Below are 22,260 nucleotides of genomic sequence, written 5' to 3' on the forward strand. Positions count from 1 at the left end.
AGCTAGTGACTTTATGAGAAACCAAGACTCAATAAAGCAAATCCAAATGAATAAAAAAATACAGGGCAATGTGAAATATCTTCTTGGAAAAATTGCTGACCTAGAAAATAGGTCCAGGAGAGATAATTTGAGAATTATTGGTCTACCTGAAAATCATGATCAAGGAAAGAGCTTAGAGATCATTTTCCAAGAAATTTTCAGGGAAAATGGCCCTGATATTCTAGAAGCAGAAGGTAAAATAGAAATTGAAAGAATCCACCAAACACCTCCTGAAAGAGATCCCAAAAGGAAAACTCCTAGGAATCTTATAGCCAAATTCCAGAGTTCTCAGGTCAAGGAGAAAATATTGCAAGCTGCCAAAAAGAAAAAAAACTGAAGTACTGTGGAGCCCCAGTCAGGAAAGCACAAGATCTAGCAGCTTCTACATTAAAGGACTGGAGGACATAGAATATGATATTCCAGAGGGCAAAGGAATTGGGATTACAACCAAGAATCACATACCCAGCAAAACTGAGCATAATCTTTCAGAGGAAAAAATGGAACTTCTATAAATATTGTTTGAATTCAGCAGGAATGCAGTAGGAGGCTTAAGGAATAACATCCCCAAACTGGAGGCCAGGTGAGTGCAGACTAACAACAATAACAATAATAATAATTATAATAATACAAAATTCTTAAAATCTGCAAAGTGTTTTTTATATCCATTATCTCATTTCATCCTAACAATATATTTCCATGATTTCAAATTCAATGCTCTGTCCACTATTTGATAAGGAACCATAAACTTATTCAACTTTATATTCTTCATAGTGGACAGTGGGCAGCTAGATAGAATGTGGGGCTTGGAGTCAGGAAGACCAGAGCTCAAGACACTTAGTAGCTGTGTGATTCAGGGCAAATCACTTAACCCTGTTTGCCTCAGTTTTCTCATCTGTAATGGCAAACCACTCCATTATCTTTGCCAAGAAAACCCCAAAAGGGGTCATGAAGTGGCGGGTACAATTGAAAAATGATTAAAACAACAAAAAACAATTATCAGCTTCTTAATTTTGAAGGGAATTTGGGGATAAAAATGCAGCTAGGGATGAAGTTCCTAATTGAAAGAATACAATTTGTCTTCCATGGTGGTAAGAGGATATGGAGGGGAGTGGTAGGTTTGGATCTGTTCTGGGTCTGTCATATTTGCTAAGCAATAAAGAGATGATGAAGTCCTGAATCCAATCAGACACCTGAGGAGGGAATTTCATTGTCTCAAAAGAGAAGAAATTCTCTTGATGAGTAGATAGCCTGTTTCTAGGAAGGAAGTCATGTAAGACTGAGATAGGAGCAAAAGCAAAGCCCTGTACTGTTTCTGAAGGACTTGGTTTCTTGACGAGGATGCTGAGCCTTTTTCCCTCCCTTCTCCAGCCCTTCTCTAGAGCCACATTTAAAATCTGGAGTTGGTTATCTTTCCTCAAATAAACTTGAATCTGGGATGTCAAGTCTTAGTGAACTGAGAATCTAATTGTCTTTTTTTTTTTTTTTTTGCGGGGCAATGGGGGTTAAGTGACTTGCCCAGGGTCACACAGCTAGTTAAGTGTCAAGTGTCTGAGGCCGGATTTGAACTCAGGTACTCCTGAATCCAGGGCCGGTGCTTTATCCACTGCACCACCTAGCCGCCCCCTCTAATTGTCTTTTTAAAAAATTTTTTAAATTAAAAAAAAATTTTATTTTTTTGCAGGGCAATGAGGGTTAAGTGACTTGCCCAGGGTCACACAGCTAGTGTCAAGTGTCTGAGGCCAGATTAGAACTCAGGTCCTCCTGAATCCAAGGTCAGTGCTTTATCCACTGCGCCACCTAGCTGCCCCAAATGTTCCTTTTTCTTTTTTCTTTTTTGGCATTGCAATGAGGGATAAGTGACTTGCCCAGGGTCATATAGCTATTAAGTGTTAAGTGTGTGAAGTTGTATTTGAATTCAGGTCCTCCAGAATCCAGGGCCAGGGCTTTATCCACTGTGCCACCTAGCTGCCCCCTTGTCTTTTTTTTTTAAATCTCAAAAGGCCTAAGAATGAAATAAAGAATCAAATCCTTCTGGTTACTTGGCTCCTGTTTCAGATTCTTGCTTTAACAGTTACAGAACCCAGGTATCAACTGTCACATTCTATGACGGCTGTGTTCCTCTCTAGTAATCCGATCAATGGACTTCATGCTCTTAAATGAGTCCTTTCCAGAGATATAGGCATCTGAACAATTCTCAGGAATACATACATGAAGGAACCTCCATCTGATGGTGTGAAATTCCAGGAAGAGAGAGTGGCTTAAAGTAATGAGAAGTTGGATGGGGGTCAGTAAACCTGGGCTCCAAGTACTAGGTCAAAAGTATATAGCTATGCCATTAATGGGTTCAAATCAACAGACTGAGGCTTTACCAAAATCTAGGGACAGGTTTTCAACTTCCCTGTGATAATGATGCTTTAGCCAATGTAACAAAGAGACATTTGTACCACAATCTTGTCCAGACCACTGGTCTAGGGCCACAACAATGACAACAATTAGATCTGGATTAAGGTTTCAAAGGCATTGCATCCTTACCACTATCTTGGGGGGGGGGGAGGAGACAGCTTCACTGTTATGATGCCCTGACCACTACAGAAGACCTGGGTTGGAATCTCATTGCATCCTTTACTTTGGGCTAAGGTCACAATGTCAAGGTCACTTTTTTCCGATCTCTAAGTTACATTCATCAAGAACTCTGTGCCATCACTGGTCCCCACCATCATCACTCTAGGGCTATGGCTGATTTTTTGTTGTTCTTGGATCCCATGATGGGGTCTCCTTTCTGGCTTCTTTCCATGTTCCCTCAGTTCAGACCCCATTGTCAGCATGACCTTAGATTCCTTATCTAAAATGGGCATAGGTGTCTGAGGAAGCATCCCTATCTCTAGTTTTCCCTATGTTCATAGTTGTTTCAGAAGAAACTATCTCAGAAGAGACTAACAATATTATTTTTCAGGGGCTTTGTTTCTACTAAGGACTAATTATTCTCTTAGTTTCCAATAATTAGGGAAGGTATTAAGTTTCCAAGGCTACAGAGAAATGGGTTGGTCTAATGCCTTGATCTTGAGAAATTTGTGGTACTCTGGTTTCTGTTTTTCTAATCGTTCTTACTGACAAGAGTACTTTGGTATGAGGGTGAGTTATATAGTATGGGTTGACTGGGTGAGAAAAAGGGAAAAAAGATGAGGGAGAGAAAATGATTAGATAATCTCAAAAATTGAGCCTTTTCTCTGCTTTTTGTTTTATGACTGTGGATAATTCCAGTTTCTTAAAGGGAGTGATGCAAAGCTATAATATGAAATTAAATTAATTTGTGCTTGAATTAAGACACAATTAAACACATGAAAATTCTTTTGGAGAAAACAGTGTGAGAAATTATTATTAATAATTCATAATATGGAGAGACCCAGGGTCCTCCCCTTTTTCCAAAGTCCTGATTTTAAAAGTTCAGTCTTTTGAAGGACATTGCTGATAATGAGATTGGATTGACTTTCTTGTTCAAGACTGCACCCTGGTGGAAGCTACTGTGTTCTGCTCAGGCTTGGGTGGGGTATACATTCTTTGAACAGATAGTCCAAAGTTGTAGGTGATCTAGTATAGAGATAGTTTCTCTGTCCAAGGGTGACATGATGTTACTTTCAGCCTTTCATTTTAATATGGTTCCCCTTCCATTGTATTATCTAGAGTTGATTGTCACCTCTCAGGAATACCTACTCATTAAAGGGTATATAAATTGTGAGCTCACCGCCATGATTATTTTTGGTCTAAGAGAGAGATGGCCAAATGGCTATCCTTTTAATAATAATGTTCTGGCCTTATTAATAAAATTACCCAGAAACTACGTCTCTTGAACCTTTTAAATCGTCATAAGTGATAGGGCTTGTACTTGAGGCTAAGGGAACACTTTGCAAAATCAAACAAGGTCAGATCTATGGCAGCTTGTGACTTCTGGGGCTTGGGAAGAGATAGAAGCTCTTCTCTGAGGAAGTACTACCTGAAATATCTTAATGATTTCTGTAATTCTACCTTTCATTTGCCGAGTTTAGGATTAAATTCTTGCTAAAAATGCCTTGGAAGGGCATCTCTATTCTTTACTCAGTAATATCCTCAAGTAAATGAATTTATATTGGCCACTTTCTTTAGAGTAGGTTTTAATAAAGTGAAGGGCCAGGATCTGAAGAATTGGGGTAATGTGCCATGTGGCTTGTGACATGGGTAGGGAAGGCAATGACTAGCTGCATAGATTTTCCCACCTGTGTTAAGACTGGGGAGTGGAAGTAAATAAGCATTTATAAAGTACCTATGGTGTTCCGGGCACTATGTTAAGTGCTCTTACAAATATTATCTTATTTTATCCTCATAACAACCCTTCAAGGCAGGTGCTCTTATCATCCCTATTTTACAGTGGAGGAAACTAAGGCAGACAGAAGTGAAGTGACATGCCAAGGGTCACACAGGTAGTGTCTGAGGCCAGATTTGAACTCAGGTCTTCCTGACTCCAGGTCCTGGGCTCTATCCACTGAGTCACCAACTACCTCTGACTGGTCTTGTGGTATGTTGACATAGGTTTAGAATGGGGACAACAGGAAATAGGCTTAGAAAGAAGGACAGTAGATGGAGTAGGAGGAGTTGTGAGGGGAGGCAGCCCTTTTGTTGAAGGTTGCTCAGACCTGAAGGTTCTTTGCATTTTTAAATTTATTATGCTCTCAAGGACATCCTTCAGGAGATAAAAGGGGAAAAGACACAGAATGTTTCAAGAGGGTGAGAACTTTTGTTTTCAGTTATCTAAAAAAGATGCTATGACATGTCTCCTTATGAATCATTTTTTGGGGGTAGTTCTTGCCCATCTAGATGGATGATGGTTTCATCTAGATGAAATGAAGAATGCACATGATGTTCTGGTTTACTAGCCTTGTGGCCTTGGCACATTGTCCAACATCTCTGCATGTCCGTTTCCTAAATTTGGGTCTGGAGTCAGAAAGGCCTGAGTTCCAATATAGCCTCAGACACTAGCTATGTGATTCTTGGCAAGTCATTAAACCTTTGTCTGCCTCACTTTCCTCAACCATAAAATGGGGATAATAATAATATCTGCCTCACGAAGCTATTGTGAGGATCAAATGATAAAATATTTGTAAAGCTCTTAGCACAGTGCCTGGGACATAGTACATAGTTCACAAATGCCTTCCTTCCTTCCTTCCTTCCTTCCTTCCTTCCTTCCTTCCTTCCTTCCTTCCTTCCTTCCTTCCTTCCTTCCTTCCTTCCTTCCTTCCTTCCTTCCTTCCTTCCTTCCTTCCTTCTTTCCCTTCCTTCCTTCCTTCTTTCCCTTCCTTCCTTCCTTCCTTCCTTCCTTCCTTCCTTCCTTCCTTCCTTCCTTCCTTCCTTCCTTCCTTCCTTCTTTCCCTTCCTTCTTTCCCTTCCTTCCTTCCTTCCTTCCTTCCTTCCTTCCTTCCTTCCTTCCTTCCTTCCTTCCTTCCTTCCTTCTTCCCTTCCTTCCTTCCTTCCTTCCTTCCCTCCCTCCTTCCTCTTTCCCTTCCTCCCTCCTTCCTTCCTTCTTTCCCTCCCTCCCTCCCTCCTTCCTTCCTCCCTTCCTTCCTTCTTTCCGTCCTTCCTTCCTTCCTTCCTTCCTTCCTTCCTTCCTTCCTTCCTTCCTTCCTTCCTTCCCTTTCTCCCTCTCTCCTTCCTTCCTTTTCTGCACTACACACTAGCTGAACAACTTTATAGAAGTCATTTAAACCTTTTCTGTTTCTGTTTTCTTCAGTTATTAAAAAGTGATAATATTCATGTTAACTTGCTTGAAAAATTATTTACATGAAAAATACCTTTTAAAATGCAAAGAAATACTTTTTATTAATGTGACCTAATGGACATAGTAACAGGTGAACACATGCCAGGGGTTCTCATGTGGATACAGTGAAACCCTATATGGGGAAGTGCTTTGAAACATGTAAGACACTATGCAAATTTTCACTTGTAGTAAATTGCGTCACTTTGGTCAAGCTACTTAACCTCTCTGGGCCTCAGTTTTCTCCGATACAAAGAGAAGCTTGGAATAAATGACCTCTAAGGTTCCTTAGTGCTCCACATCTATGGGCCTATAAAAATGTGAACTTTTTCTATTGTTAGATCCCTGACATCCCTCCCTCTTCTCCTTATTCACAATTGCTTTTTATGCTGTGTGTATGTATTTCTTTCTGAGCACTTCCATGCTTGCTTTTGTCAGTAGCAGCCTTGGCCCCCAAAGACTCTGTTAGTAGGGAAAATTGGTACTAATATCACATCCAGATAGTGAGGACGAGAGTACTTGTCCTTAAGGCTAAGGAAACGTCTTTCCTCGTTCAGACTTACCTGGTTATACAGTGTCATCTTTGTGACCTCCCCCTTGCTGAGGCATCCAGCTACAACTGTGCAGTTACCCTTGACCTGTTTGAATTCAGAGGGTATAGCTAAGCCACCTCCATATTGTAACACCTCACCAATTCCTTAGCTTCAACCTTACCTGGCTCAGATGATGATATCACCAGTTGCTAACCACTGGTCCAGGACAACAGTGACAGCACCATTAAGCTTCAAATGCTGCACTAGAGGAAACTCAATTTTCATCATCTCTGGACTATTTGGTCTGAAGCTATTTATCTGAGTACAGCTAAATTATTTCTATATCATGAACTGTTGGTGGAACAGTGGATAGAGTGCCAAACCTGGAGTCAGGAAGACTCATCTTTCTGAGTTCAAATCTGGCCTCAGAACTATGCCCAAAGGGCTACAGAACTGTGCATACCCTTTGATCCAGCAATACCATTGCCAGGTTTACATCCCAAAGAGATCCCCCAAAAGAGAAAAAAGACCTATTTGTACAAAAATATTTATGGCTGCTCTTTTTGTGGTGGCTAAGAATTGGAAATCAAGGAAATGCCTATCAATTGGGGAATGGCTAAAGCTGTGGTATATGAAGGTTATGGAATATTATTGTGATATAGGAAATGACAAGCAGGATGATTTCAGAAAGGCCAGAGCAGAGGTATATGAACTGATGTATAGTGAAGAGAGCAGAACCAAGAGAACATTGTGCACAGAGACAGCAATATTGTTTGGTGAAGAACTGTGAGTGACAACTATTCTCAGCAATACAATGATCCAAGACAACCCCAAAGGACTATTGATGAAACATACTCTTCACCTCCAAATAAAGAACTAATATTGATGGAACACAGACTGAAGCATGCTAGTTTTCACTTTCTTTCATTTTTTTTTCTTTTTTTCAAGTTTTATTATACAAAATGACTAATGTGGTAACGTTTTACATAATTGTCCATGTAGATCTCGTTGCTCACCACATCTGGGAGGGGGGAAGGGAGGGAGGGGAGGAGGGATAAAAATTGGGGTCCAAAACTATAAATAAAAATGTTTATATATATATATATATATATATATATATATAAAATTAAAAAAAAATCTGGCCCCAGACACTAGCTCTGTGACCCTGGTCAAGTCACTTAACTTTGTTTGCCTTGGTTTCTTCATCTTTAAAATGAACTGGAAGGGAAGTGGCAAACCACTATGGTATTTTTGCCAAACAAACCCTAAATGGGATCACGAAGAGTCAGATACAATTGAAAAATGACTAAACAACAACACAAACATCCTGCCAACCCCTAGTGGTCTTCAGGCCCTGGTGACCTTCCCTAGAGGAAAGCTTGATTGTAGAATTATAGCAGAAGGGACTTGAGAGGTATCTAGTTCAACCCTCCCCAAGGAGTTCAGTTATGGTCTTAAGAAAAAAACCCAGAGCAAATAATTTCATGTAATCATCTAAATAAGCATCTGAAGAATCTAACATATAATAAAATATACAGCCTTGTGTTGTAAAATAATAATACATGCTATTGATAGGATATTTTACGGTTTATAGAACACTTTACATGTGGTTTCATGTAGCTATGGCCCTGGTATTGAATCTGACTTGTGGTCATGCAGTTGAAAATATGAACCTTTCCCAGAGAGAAAGGTCAGGATGTCTTATCTCTGAAGTCTTTAATGGTCAAGATCAGACGTTTCTTTTCAAGGCTATGTAGCCTTGGAACAATGTTCAAGAAAGTGATAATGCAACTGAGGCCTTGGATCCAAAGATGTTCTAACAATCAGTTTCAATGATGCTTCGAGGTACAGGCCTTGAAAAAGCTTCAACTAGTACAATGGTCTCCAAACATTTTTGGATCTTGTATCCATCCCATCAATTAAAAAAAAAAAACTCGTATAAAGCCCCAGTGGGTGCATATTTACTTGTTTATAAATTACACACACCTACTACTATACTAACAATTATGGGCATTATAAAACATAAAATTAGAAATTAAACAAAGGATGAGATAAAAATGATACGATATTTGATCACAGAGTTCAACAGAGAACCACTGGAGTTTACTGAGTAGATAATATGGCCAGATCTGCACTTTAGGTTCCTCATATGTTCCAACCTACTCATGTCCACCATATTCCTTTCCATTGTGCTTTGGGTAATTTTCAATTGCAGTTCTTCAAAGAGTATAGCTTTCATGACCTCTAGTCATATATCGCCAGAAGATTATTATTGATGAAAAGATGGTCTCATATTGTCCTATACTGTAAGACTCTGGGGGTAGTACCAGATTGTGGAAAATGCCCTATTTTTTGCTTTTGGCTGTCACTTAAGCTTTTAATTTGTAAATATATTTTCATATAGACACCTACACAGAAATACACATACACACATGCTTCTATACAGGTATTAATGGTTTCAATCTAATGGATAATTCACTTTTTTCCTCTAAAAAGTTATTTATGTTGTCTAAAGAATTTTAGAAGCTGTCTCAGATGAATTTGCCTCTCTCCAGAGAATAAAAAGCAAGGCAGGGGGGTAGCTAGGTGGCGAAGTAGATAAAGCACCGGCCCTAGATTTGGGAGTACCTGAGTTCAAATCCGGTCTCAGACACTTGACACTTACTGGCTGTGTGACCCTGGACAAGTCACTTAACCCTCATTACCCAGCCAAAACAAAAACAAAAACAAAAACAAAAGCAAGGCAGCATGGGAATCAAGTCATCACCCATTTAGATCAGCAAATAGGCAACAATAATATGGATGGGTGAGATCTTCCCTATTCTGCCTACCCTCATGAAATTCACTGAAGGTTGTTAGAGTGAAGGATAGTCAATAATTCTCTGGGAAAAATTATTAACAACTTTGTTACCTCCTTGAAAGTAATCATCTGTCTTTATTTGTCCAGCATAAGAGGAACAAAGAATCCAGGTATAATCTCAGTATGGCAAGCTAGGTACAGAACATCAAGCACAAGTGGATACCAAAAATAGCCACTAATTTCTGTGCTGATAAAAGAAAAATACCATGAGACACAACAGACCAAGCAGGCATTGGGCAAGCCTGACAATTCCCTATGTGCAGCTTCTCCCTTAGAATCTTGTGTGGTCATTGGACAACATTTTTAAAATAGATCGAACAACTTGAGTCCATGGAAGAGAAGCAGACAAAAGGCCCTTTATAAACTGTCATTTTATCTCTGAGTCACGCTAACTCTGATCTTTGTAACAAGAGCAGAACAAATAAGTTCAGGTAATAAGCTAAATAAGCATCTGAGGAAGCTAACATATAATAAAAAACACATAGCCTTGTGTTGTAAAATAATAGTACTTCATATTAGTAGGATATTTTAAGGTTTATAGAATACATATAGTTTCCTGTAGCTATGACCCAGGTATTGAATCTGACTTGTGGTCATGGAGTTGAAAATATGAACCTCTTTCCCAGAGAGAAAGGTCATGATGTGCTATCTCTGTAGTCTTTAATGGTAAAGATCAGATATCTCTTTAAGGGTATAGCCTTGTAACAATGTTCGAGAAAGTGTTAATACAACTGAGGCCCTGGACCTAGACAGAAATGTCCTAACAGTTTCAATGATGCGGAACTTGAAAACGCTTCAGCTAAAGCCAGTGGTCTCCAAACATTTTTGGATCTTGTATCCATTCCATCAATAAAAAAAAAAATGTAGGGCATAGCCCCAATGGGTACATATTTACTTGTTTATGAATCACACACGTGTACTACTATACTGACAATTATGGACATTATAAAATATAAAAATAGAAATTAAACAAAGGATGAGATAAAGATGATACAATATTTGATCACAGAGTTCAACAGAGAACCACTGGTGTTTACTGAGTAGGAAACATGCTCAAAACTGAACTCTAGGGAAATCGCTTTGTCAGCTGTGTGAAGGATGGATTGGAGAGGGGAGATGCTTGAGGTAGAGGGATAAAATAGGAGTCTTTCACAATAGTCAAGGTAAGAAAATGGTGGGAGTGGGATTGTCTCGTGGAGGTGTGGTGGCTCCATAGCCAGATGGTCACAAGAAGACAGGATAACAGATCTAGACTTGGAAGCAAGTTTTTCATTTTACAAGCAGAAGTTCTCATTCATTTCACGATACCACCTGTCTCTCATTACAGTGGAAGAAAGGGTGATGAAGTTTGAGTATTAAATTTGTAGTTGCAGGTTCTGAGTTAAGATTTTACTACTTGTGTATCTTGGGCAAGTCACAACCTCTCTGAGCCTCAGTTCAAATAGAACTCATGAGAGAGGCTGGGGGATCAGGATGGCTATAACTATCTCTTTTATGTTCTTAGGGGCCAGGAAATCTGGGGTGGGGAAGAGGCCCTGTGTGATAAAAGCCAGATTTTTATGGCCCTGGGATACCCTAAGTAGGGTTAAAATGATCCATAGATATTATTATTAGAATGAGTTCTCCCATGTTGAATTCATTTGGCTTGTCAGAAATCAGGCTCTGACATGCACATTATAATGGTTGGATTTTTATTAACAAGTTGCCTTTTTTATGCTAAAAAAGCATAAAGCCTTTTGCACACTTTCCAGTCTGTCTCAGATAAATTAAACCCACTCAAAAGAACAGAAAGCAAGACAGAACTGGCTTAGCTTCATATAAATCTCCATGCTGATTTGTCTTTTCTTTTTTTCCCCTTCTGGTTTCTTCCTGGATTTTCTTTAGAACTCTGACCATTTCCCCTTTTGCTCTCCTGGTAGGTCCCTCCCTTTCTTTATGACACCCTGTCTTCACTTTGCCCAGTCCAATCCCATAATTTCATTCTTCGTATCCACAACTCCTTTCTTAATTAGGTGTGAGAAACCGAAACTGATTGAGGTCTTCTTAGCTCTTGTACTCTCATTAAACTTGGGGATAGTGATAAAATGAGCACCCTAGACTGGATATAAGAGGAGGAATATATGTACCACGGAAGAAGACGCCTGAGAAGCTTGCTCACCAACTAGTTGTACCCTCCAGTCTATGTATTTTTAGAATGGAATTTGCAAGGTTTAAACTCTCTGTTAAAGGGGAAAAGTAGCAGTCAGTGAATCAGATGGTGTGTTGAAAGAAACTACACCAGGTGTGGACTCCTGCTCTGACTGCAAGATGTCTACCCGCTGCAGCTGCACCCTTAAACAGCTGGTGGGGATTATCTGTGTGCTGATAACTGCCATTCTTCTGGGACTATGCATTTGGAGACTTATGGTCTGGATGCAAAGAGGTAATAATGTCTTCTTCATCTTGCTATACTGTTAAAAAGAGGAAGTTGCTACCAATGGTAGACAACATGACCTCCAGGGCCTGGCCCCTCATAGAGGTGACCTTTCCATGCATGGATAGAATGTGCCTATATAATCTACTGCAGAAATGAATTAGACTAAGTAAGATGAATTTAGTATTTGTGGAAATATAATGAGGTGAGTTTGGCACGCGTGCGCACACAAACATTTTTTAAGTCAAAAGGGAGTCTGGGGAAATACCTATTACCACAAGTCTGCCACTTACTAATTGTGTGACCTTGGGCAATGCACAGAGCCTCGTTTTCTCTGTAAAATGAGAGCACTGGACTAGATGACCCGTAAGATTGCTTCTACTTCTAAAACTATGATTGTGTGGTTTAAATGAAAATTCAAAAAAATGTGAAGTGACCTTGTTCTCTTTAGTTTTATTTTTTTTTAAAAGTTATTTTGGAAGAATCCAACTAAGGGGGGGGGAAGGGAATCAATGCTTTTTTCATTTAATGATACTATCTTTCATTTATATAGTATTTTAAGTTTGTGAGGAAATTACAACTCATTACTTTATGAGGTGGGGCAGCTAGGTGATACAGTGGATAGAGTGTGGGTCCTGGAGTCAGGAGGACCTGAGTTCAAATAAGGTCTCAGACACTTACTAGCTATATGATCCTGGGCAAGTCACTTAACTCTGTTTGCCTGAGTTTCCTCACCTGTGAAGTAAGCTGGAGAAGGAAATGGCCAACCACTCCAGTATCTTTGCTAAGAAAACCCCGAGAATGGAGTCATGGAAAGTCAGACACAACTGAAATGACGACTCAAACACAACAAAAACTTTAGGAGTAAGCAAGACAGAAGAAAATGAGGCTCATAGAGATAAAGCGGCTTGCTGAAGGCCACATAGCTAGTGGCTGGACAAAGGTAGGATTTGAGCACGTCTTTTGACTTCAAACCCAGGTCTCTCTGTTTATTCTATATGTTTGCAACTGCATTATTCTTTCTTGGGTGGACTTACATCTGAACTTTTAAATAACCTCTAAACATAACCCTTTGAAAATACACTCCACTGCTGCCAAAGTATGAGTATGGATGAAGCAGTTCCGTCAGTGCTTTAGGGAACCCAGACTGATGCAAAATTTTCAGGGTAAATAGTGGACAAGAGGAGGGACCCTTTGCAAATTTCACTTTGGAGTTCAGAATTTCTCCTTGTTTAAACAGATATATGGTAAGAGTAGGCACTGGAGCACCTCTGGGAGTGCTGTATCAGGCCAAGGTGTGGCTGGGTTCATTTAAAAATTTGACACCACCAGCATGGACTTTCATAGAACTGAGAGCAGTTCAATCTAACAAGCATTTATTAAGTGCTTGCTGTGTGCTAGGCAAGAGGTAACATGGTGTAGTGAAAAGCAAGTCTGTTTAGGTGACATGAAGACTCACCTGACATAGTGGCTGGGTGACCCATGGCAAGTTGTTTGACTTTGCAGTGTTCCTGGTAACTCCAGAACCCTGAGGTATAACTGTTTATCTGAATTTCTAAAGGCGTTTTCCTCTCCAGGAATTCCAACATGGCATATGAGATAGGGCATGTGGGGTCAAATACCTGCTCCAACACTTATTACCTATGTGTTTCTTAGGAAGTGACAACCTCTCTGTACCTCAGTGTATGAGGGAATTGGATTTGATGGGCTCTAAGTTCCTTTCTACCTCTAGTTCTGTGATCCTAAATCACAAGTCTAGACAAAAATGCATAAAAATACTATGAGATGTAATGTACTTGAGGTTGGGGACTTTGTTTAGTGATTTTCAGTTATGTCTGACTCTTCATGACCCCATTTGGTGGTTTCTTGGCAAGAATAGTGGAATGATTTGCCATTTCCTTCTCCATATCATTTTACAGATAAGGAAATGAGGCAAACAGGGTTAAGTGACTTGCCCAGGGTCACAGAGCTACTAAGTATCTAAGGACAGATTTGAACTCAGGAAGATGAGTTTTCCTGACTCCAGACCCAGAACTCTATCCACTGAGCCACCTCACTACCTGAGGTTGGGGATACAAAGGCAAAAATAAAGTCTGTCCTCAAGGAGGTTACATTCTACTATTTGGATGATCATATGGTAAACATATAGTTATGTGTTTTGTACATACATGCATGTATGTGCATATGCATGTATGTATGTGGGTATATGCAGGTATGTACATTGTTGTCTTCTAGGAATCAGGAAAAGAAGCTTGTTACTTTCAAGAACATAATCTATGTACTTTGAACATCATGCTCAATTGTAACAGTACCCTTAAAGGGGAGAACAAGAAAAAAAAAATCTCTAATAAATGACGTGGCTCTGTATTTGAGGAGAGGTGCATTGGGAGAGAAGCTAGGTTGGACTGAGATGTGTCCTGGAAATAAATAAGAGTGCTTCTAACTCTTAGTCCCAACCCAGGTGAACTCCCAGTTGTTGGAAAGCATTCATCTGCCTCTACTTTAAACATTCTCTCTCTCTCTCTCTCTCTCTCTCTCTCTTCCTTCCTCTTTTTCTTTCTTTCTTTTCCTTTTTTCTTCTCTTTCTCTGTCTTTCTTCCTTTCTCCCTCACTCCCTCCCCCCTCTCTTTCTCTTTATTATTCCTACCTCTTTACTACTTCAAGAATTAGTGTGAGAATATAAAGTCAAGCATTTATTAAGTGCCTTCTATGTGTCAAATGGGGCAGCTAAGTGACACAGTGGCTAGAGCACCAGCCCTGGAGTCAGGAGGACCTGAGTTCAAATTCCACCTCAAACACTTACTAGCTGTGTGAACCTGGGGAAGTCACTTAACCCTGTTTTCCTCAGTTTCCTCATCTGTAAAATGAGTTGGAGAAGTAAATGACCAACTACTCCAGTGTCTCTGCCCATAAAATCCCAGATGAGGTCACAAAGAGTCAGATACAACTAAAATGACTCAAAAAACCAACATAAAAACATGTCAAACTTTGTAATAAATTGGAGATACAAAGAAGGATAAAAACTTAATCTCTGCCTTCATGGGGTTCTATTATTTAGCTCTAGTATCTCTAGTTTTTCCCATTCTAGTATGGCTCACAAAACAGGCCTGATTCCTCAACCCCTTAGTTGACAATTTATTTGAGTTGTGGTCCAAATCATTCATTATCTGGTGGTCAACCTTCTGGTGATGGGCATCTCTATACTTAGAGTGACTGACTGGTACTTGAGTCTCAGACAGCTATTGCTAAATATCTCTAAAAATAATAAGCATTTTCAGAGGCAGCTCTCTTTCATCTTCTTATTGGGAAATTGTGCTCTTTTAAGAAGAACCCTATTCTATGTACCTTTGGCATTCTCTGGTTTATTTAACAGAAAGATGAATTTTTAAAATGACAACATAGTGTCAATAAGTCAGCATGCATTTATTAAGTGTTTATTGTGTGCCAGGAACTATGCTAAGAGCTTGGACTATAAATACAAGCCAAAAAAACCATAGTTCTTGACCTCAAGCAGCTATATTCTTTTTTCTTCTCCAACAAAGCAAATATTTATTAAGCACCTACTGTATGTCAGACACTGTGGTAGGTGCTGGGGACATAAAGACAAAGTCAAACAGCCCTTGCCCTCAAGACCCTTATATTCTACTGGGACATAAACAACATGTACACAGATACATACTATACACACATACATAAATATATGTATGTGTGTACACATATACATATATGTATGTGTGGAGGCATGGTATCTAGGTGGTATAATGGATATATCTCTGGGCCTGGAGTCTAGAATCAGGAAGACTCATTTTCATGAGTTCAAATCCAGCTTCAGACACTTAATAACTATATGACCTTGGGCAATTCATTTAACCCTGTATGACTCAGTTTCCTCATCTGTAAAATGAACTGGAGAAGGGAATGACAAACCACTCCAGTATCTCTGCCAAGAAACCCCAAATGGGGTCATGAAGAGTTGGAAATGACTGATCAACAAATGGTAGATGTTTGGGAGTAATTAACTTCTCTTGGGCTTATATCTGGAACACCCCTGTCATCATGATAGCTCTGTATGGTGGGGCCGAAGGCAATAGATTGACATACTGCCTTAGAGGAAAAGTTGCACAGTAGATATCATAGTTTCAAAATTGGAGGGGAGAAGGAGGTGTACTGGGCAGCAAAGCTGCTAATGAAACTGTCTATAAAATGGTCAGGGAATAGGGAGAAAAGTGAAGCATTAATGGGGTCAGTTTGAAATAGTAGGTCAGGTGAGACCAATAGCCCATTAGCACAGAGAGAGGAGTGGTGGGGGGGGGGGAGTGGGCAGATACAAAAGGGTTAAAACCTCCAGGACATGGTTTGTGGTTCAGGAACAAAGCCTGTTGGGAAATAGGAGATCCTGGAGAGTAGGAAATGGCAGTGTAATTGGCATTGGTAGAGGGAGCTTCCTCACTTGGGAATTTCCTATTCCAGGGAAATTAGAGGTCTACTTACTTCCTACCCCTTGCTTAAATTACATGTATCCTTAGCAGTATTTAGGATATCAAAGTTAGCAATGAGATTTCATGTAGTTCAAGCAATGTGCCCTTATAATTTAACTAGAGTTATGCTCAAATCTGAGGTAAATGTATTGTTCTCATACTTAAAGGGGCCCTTGAGCCTACTTCGTCCAATTCCCTTATCGTACAACTGAAGAAACTGAGGCTAAAGTAGGTTAAAGCTTTAGGGACAGGATCTTGGGGTAATTTATTTATAGCTGGAAGGGACCGTAGAGGTCATTTAGTCCAATCTCCTCATTTTACAGTTGAACAAAAACAAGGCCAAAATTGATAAAGTGACTTCCTTGAGGTTTTACAGGTAAATAGTAAAGGTAGGTAGTAGAGGTAGGATTTGAACCTAGGGCCTTAGACTCCAAATGCAGCACGTTTTCCATGGGCCTGAGCTCCAGGTGTTAAATACAACCAAGCTAAACTCTGACTCTGGTTAGCTAGGTGGCACAATGGATAGAGTGTTGGGCCTGGAATTAAGAAGACTCTTCATCTTCATGAGTTCAAATCTGGCCCCAGACACTTAGTAGCTATGTGAACTTGGACAAATCACTTTAACTATGTTTGCCTCAGTTTCCTCATCTGTAAAATGAGCTGGAGAAGAAAATGGCAAACCACTCCACTATCCTTGCCAAGAAAACCTCAAATTGGGTCCTGAAGAGTAGGACACTATTGAACACCAAAACTTTATCTGTCAGTCAAAATACTTCCAACAGGAAGTTAGAAATATATTACCAGAGGGAATTTGATTATTCTCTGAGAAGTTCAAGAGATGATAGAGTGGCTTCAGTCACAACTGTTTTTTTGTCCTGAATTATAGGTTACTTACTTGAGAAAGACCTTTGTCTGGATCCTCAAGTTGCCAGGTTGAGCCCCGACAGGTAGTTTAATCATTAAATCATTTTATTGGCTGCAGGTAGAAATAATCTCAATATTTCTAACAACCTCCTTAAAAATCACAGGGAAAAATAACAAAAGTTCAAAGTTACCAGCTACTTAAAATTAAGGTCAATTGAGTGTTACTGTATTACTATATAGCCTTTGTATATGAGACATTGTGTATATACTATATAGAAACACTTATCATTAGATAAAGAAATCTATGCTGCGGATCTCCACCAAATAAATTCAGCTTGTAACCAAGCATTAACATGTATTGGGATCAGTTACTTCATGCTCTCACTATGACAGAATAAAAGACTATTAGTACTTTCCATAAACATGCCCACATGTCAGTTTCTGTCATTGATTTAAATATTACTAAAATGGAAATTTTCTTGAGGTGGCATGCCTGAGATAATTGGGAATCTATCGTGCTTGAGTTTGCAAAATTGATTTTTATCTTGAACAGAAAACCCATAGCTTCACAAGGATTTAACTAAGTCAACAAGGATTTATTAAAGTTTCTACTATGTGTCAGGCAGGGAGCTAAGCACCAAGGATACAAAGAAAGATAAAAACAGTCCTCGATAAAAGAGCTCACATTCTAATATGGGAGATAACATGCAAATGACTCTGTACAAACAGTATGTATGCACGCATGCACACATGTATGTGCATGCACGCATGCATGACCACACACTTGCATGCATGGAACACACATGTTCATGCATATGTGTGTATATACACACATACAAGATATAAAGTGCCTCAGGGAAGGCACTAGTATTAAGGGGGACTGGGAAAGGCCTCTGACAGACAGTTGTTACGTAAAGGAAGTCAGGGACACCAGGAGGATGAAGGTCATGAGGAAGAGCATTCTAGGCCTGGAGGATAGCCAATGAAAACATTTTTTCATGGAGTTTATCACATTGCTAATATAAGATTTTCACAAGCCATAACACATGACCTGAGTATCATATTTGTTTTAAATTTGATTTTTTAAAACATCTGTCCTAATAGGGTTACTACACCATAGAGAGAGAGAAGCAGGGAGAGACAGACGGACAGACAGATCAGACCAAGTGTAGTGAGAAAAAAACAATATTAACTCCACATTTCGGAGCCATTTTAAGCCTCCATTTTGTGATTAAGTAGTTATGAAAGTTGTTGGTAATAAGATAAGCATTTGTGTTTAGATTTGCAGTGACATGTATGCATGTCTCCCAAATCTGGTAAACAACAAATAAACAGAACTTAGACATAACTTATGAATGCTCTTAGCCAGAATCATAAAAATCATTTGGAGACCCCAGACATCAGCTGGCTCCTAAGTCACAACTAGGACAGATTCCCATGTTCCCCAGTCTCAGAAATTGGAGTATTCTGTATTCCCTTGAGAGCTGTTTTGATAGAGACAGCATAACCTTACCTCTGAAGAAGACACATGGTCTCTGGCTGGGCCTCAGAGAGGAGACCTTGCCATGAATACTGAGACAAGCTTATCTGGTAGGAGGAATGGAACTGTTAAAAGGAAAGTTCTTTATTTGAGGTTTTGCTCTGATTAATGAGGTAAAACTCAGGACAAAGGAAATTGAAAGGAGTTTATTAAATATGTTGAGGTAGCAACACATTGAAGCACTGACCACTGGGGATGAACAAGGGTTTCGAGATGAGGCCAACTTTTATTGATAACTTTTATAATGAGATAAAGGCAATTTGGCCATGTCCATGTTAATAAGTCAATGGGTTCCTCTCAGTTCCTCCCCAGGGTAACAGGTAGGTGATGATTTGCCAAGTACAGACAGGTAGGGGGTGACTTGCTACAACATGAACATCATCTAAAACAAAGCTTCAGACTAAGTGAAGGTCTTCCCCCAATACTGATTGACAAGCAGGTCCCAGAATAATGGGTCACTGAGTCAGTATAACTTTCACTAAGACAAGCTTACTCGGGCCTTTAGGAATCAGGTTGGGGTTTGATCCTAGTGAGGCTGATGTTTGTATTGTTGAATAGATTAATTGCACACTTGTGATTGATAATAAAGAGTCTAAGTCAGATTTGCAGTTAGCATTTTTGCCAAGCTAGTTAGCAAACGGAATGGTAAATTTGTTTGGCACATGTGCCTGCATTACACCAGGTAGAGAAAATGTGGTATAGTGTCAGAAACACTCACTTGTATTTATCTTTCTGTACTTACGTGTGTGTTGTCTCCTCCATAGAATGTAAACTCCTTAAGGGCAGGCTGTGTCATTTTGCACATGGTAGAAGATGAACAAATGTTTTTGGATGGATTAAGTGATTGAAATCCCCAGATAAGAGAGAATTGCCCAACTCTAATAGGCCTCCTTTTCCTCATTTAAAAATGGACCAGGGGGGGCAGCTAGGTGGCACAGAGGATAAAGCACCGGCCCTGGATTCAAGAGTCCCTGAGTTCAAATCTGGCTTCAGACACTTGACACTTACTAGCTCTGTGACTCTGAGCAAGTCACTTAACCCTCATTGCCCTGCAAAAAACAAAAAACAAACAAAAAAATGGACCAGACAACTTTTACAGGTAAACGGCCTCAGATGACTCCCAATCCCAAAGCAGGGGGATATTTCCAATAGGCAACAAGCATTTCTTAAGTGCTTATTATGGGCTAAGCACTGGGGCTACAAATACATGTAAGAAGAAAGATAGTCCTTTTGCTCCTGGTGCTTACATGACTGAAGGGAAGGTACCTGCCCTGCCAGGCATAGAGGCAGAAGCACAGCCAGGAGGGTAATGAAATATGGCAGCTGGGCCTATCCCCCAAATGGAGGACCCAGAAGGAAGCTAGCCTGGCCATGAGATAGTGGGATATTCCAGTGTGAGAAGGCAACTGAGTTACAGCAGCAAAGGAATTGTGGACATTATTTACATTGTACATTAATTATGCCTAATTTATCCTATTTGCTATGAATTAGGTGAGCCCTGGACCTGTCTTTTTGCTGAGGAAGATTAAAGGGTCTGTGTGAGGGAGAGGCTGGGGTGGGAGGGGTTAGCCATGGAAGATCAGGGAACAACTGAAATATTCTTCTGTAAAGGTGGGAAGAGGGAAATAGCTGGGAGAGAAAGGGTGTGGTGAACTCCAGTAAGGTCTGAAACAAAGAACAGTCAATCTAAAGAGGAACTGAGAGAGAATAACATCTAGTTTTTTATATATTTATGTGTAAGGTCCTTGTTGCCCAATAGATTATTGTGACTCTGTACTTTCCCATGAATGCCTGTATTTCTTCTATTTCCGCATAGCACACAGTAGTAATTCTTCAAAAAAAAAATCCATGTATCTCAAAAGGAATACATCGTTGTTATTGTTTAGTCGTGTTTGATTCTTTGTCACCCCATTTGGGGGTTTCTTGGCAGAGATACTGGAGTGGTTTGTCATTCCCTTCTCCAGCTCATTTTACAGATCAGGAAACTGAGGCAAACAGGGTGAAGTGACTTGCCCAGAGTCACACAGCTATTAAGTGTCTGAAGCTGGATTTGAACTCAGGAGGAGAAGTCTTCTGCTACATAAATGTTAGCTATTATTATTTGTCCTTTTCCTGTAGAATGTGACCTCCTGGTAGGCAGAAGCCATGCTTTTGCTTATTTTTGTTTCCCTAGTACTTAGTGCCTAGCATGTAGTAAGTACTTAATAAATGCTTGTTGGTGGGCTAATCTCATCCAACCTCTTCATGCTCCTGAGGCCCAGTATGGTAAGTTACTTTCTTAGGTGCACAAAGTTAGGATGGTACAGCTGGGATTTGAACTCAAGTCCTCAGACTCCATTTCTGCATGCCAGCCCCTACACCATATCTTAGGAGGGGAAGAGAAAAGAGTGGGGAGGGAAAGGCAGGAAGCATTTATATAGCACCTTCTGTGTGCCTGGCACTGTGCCTCACAAAATCCCTGTGAGGTGGGTGCATTTTTTTCTTGGTCTTTTCCTATACTGTTTACTCTCCCCCTGTTTACTTGCCTTCATAACAAAAATACTCCCATTTCCAAAATGATTCAAAAGTTCAAGGGCAATTTAAGATGGTTATGTTCAGCTTGACATTTGTGCTTCCCGTGTTTCAAAGTCTAGATCAGTAATAAGATCAGTATATAATGTTCACATCAAGGTGTATACAGATTTGCCCTAATATCTTTTTTTGTTTTTTGGCAGAGCAATGAGGGTTAAGTGACTTGCCTAGGGTCACACAGCTAGTAAGTGTCAAGTATCTGAGTCCGGATTTGAACTCAGGTCATCCTGAATCCAGGGTCGGTGTTTTATCCACTGTGTCACCTAGCTGCCCCCCCAATATCTTTTTTTTAACCTTGCTGAATTATTTTTATTATAACATTTATTATTTATTTTAACATTCTCTTTTTTTATTTGAGTTCTAGATTCCCTCCCTCCCTCCTAATTTCCTACCCACTGAAAAGGCAAACAATATGTCAATTACACTTGTGAAATCATGCAAAACATATTTCCATATTAGTTATATTGACCCACCCCTCAAAAAAAAAAGAAACCAAGAAAATTATATTTTAATTAGCACTCAGAATTCGTTAGTTCTCTCTCTGGAGGTGGATAGCATTAAAATTTAAAAAAAAATTCTTAAGAAATAAAACAAGTATTTCCATAGTACAGCAGAATGGGGATTTAAAAAAGATGATACGTGAATTTGCAAATCTATTTTGTACTACTTACTATTTCTTTAAAATATGGAATAGAGTAGGGCTAGGTGGCACAAGGGCAGCTAGGTGGCACAGTGGATAAAGCACCGGCCCTGGATTCAGGTGGACCTGAGTTCAAATCTGACCTCAAACACTTGACACTAGCTGTGTGACCCTGGGCAAGTCACTTAACCCTCATTTCCCTGCCCCCTCCCAAATATGTGTATATACATACATACATACATACATACATACATACATACATACATACATACATACATACACATATACACATATGTGTATATACATGTATATATAATAAAATTATCATGTAACTTTTCCCCCCTTTTTTCTTCCCTTCCATCCCCGCCTGCCCTTCTTCCCCAATGGCTATCATTAGACAAAATATGTATTTAGGATATGTGTGTGTGTGTGTGTGTGTGTGTGTATGAAACAATTCTATACATACTTCTATTTATCAATTCTTTCTCTGGATGCAGATAACATCTTCCTTCATATGTCCTTTGTAATTAATTTGTGTAT

The 22,260-nt window shown here is 39.6% G+C and overlaps 1 protein-coding gene across 1 annotated transcript in view; it reads left to right on the forward strand.

Moving 5' to 3' along the window:
- The first annotated feature begins 11,521 nt into the window (after window positions 1-11,521).
- ADGRG7 (adhesion G protein-coupled receptor G7) overlaps window positions 11,522-22,260 on the forward strand; it is a 79,068-nt gene continuing 68,329 nt past the window's right edge. Inside the window, exon 1 of the mRNA XM_043993484.1 lies at window positions 11,522-11,636. Within this exon, the coding sequence (XP_043849419.1) occupies window positions 11,522-11,636 (115 nt within the window). The remainder of the gene's footprint in view (window positions 11,637-22,260) is intronic.

The sequence above is a fragment of the Dromiciops gliroides genome, chromosome 3 (genome assembly GCF_019393635.1).
Source record: "Dromiciops gliroides isolate mDroGli1 chromosome 3, mDroGli1.pri, whole genome shotgun sequence".
Lineage (NCBI taxonomy): Eukaryota > Metazoa > Chordata > Mammalia > Microbiotheria > Microbiotheriidae > Dromiciops > Dromiciops gliroides.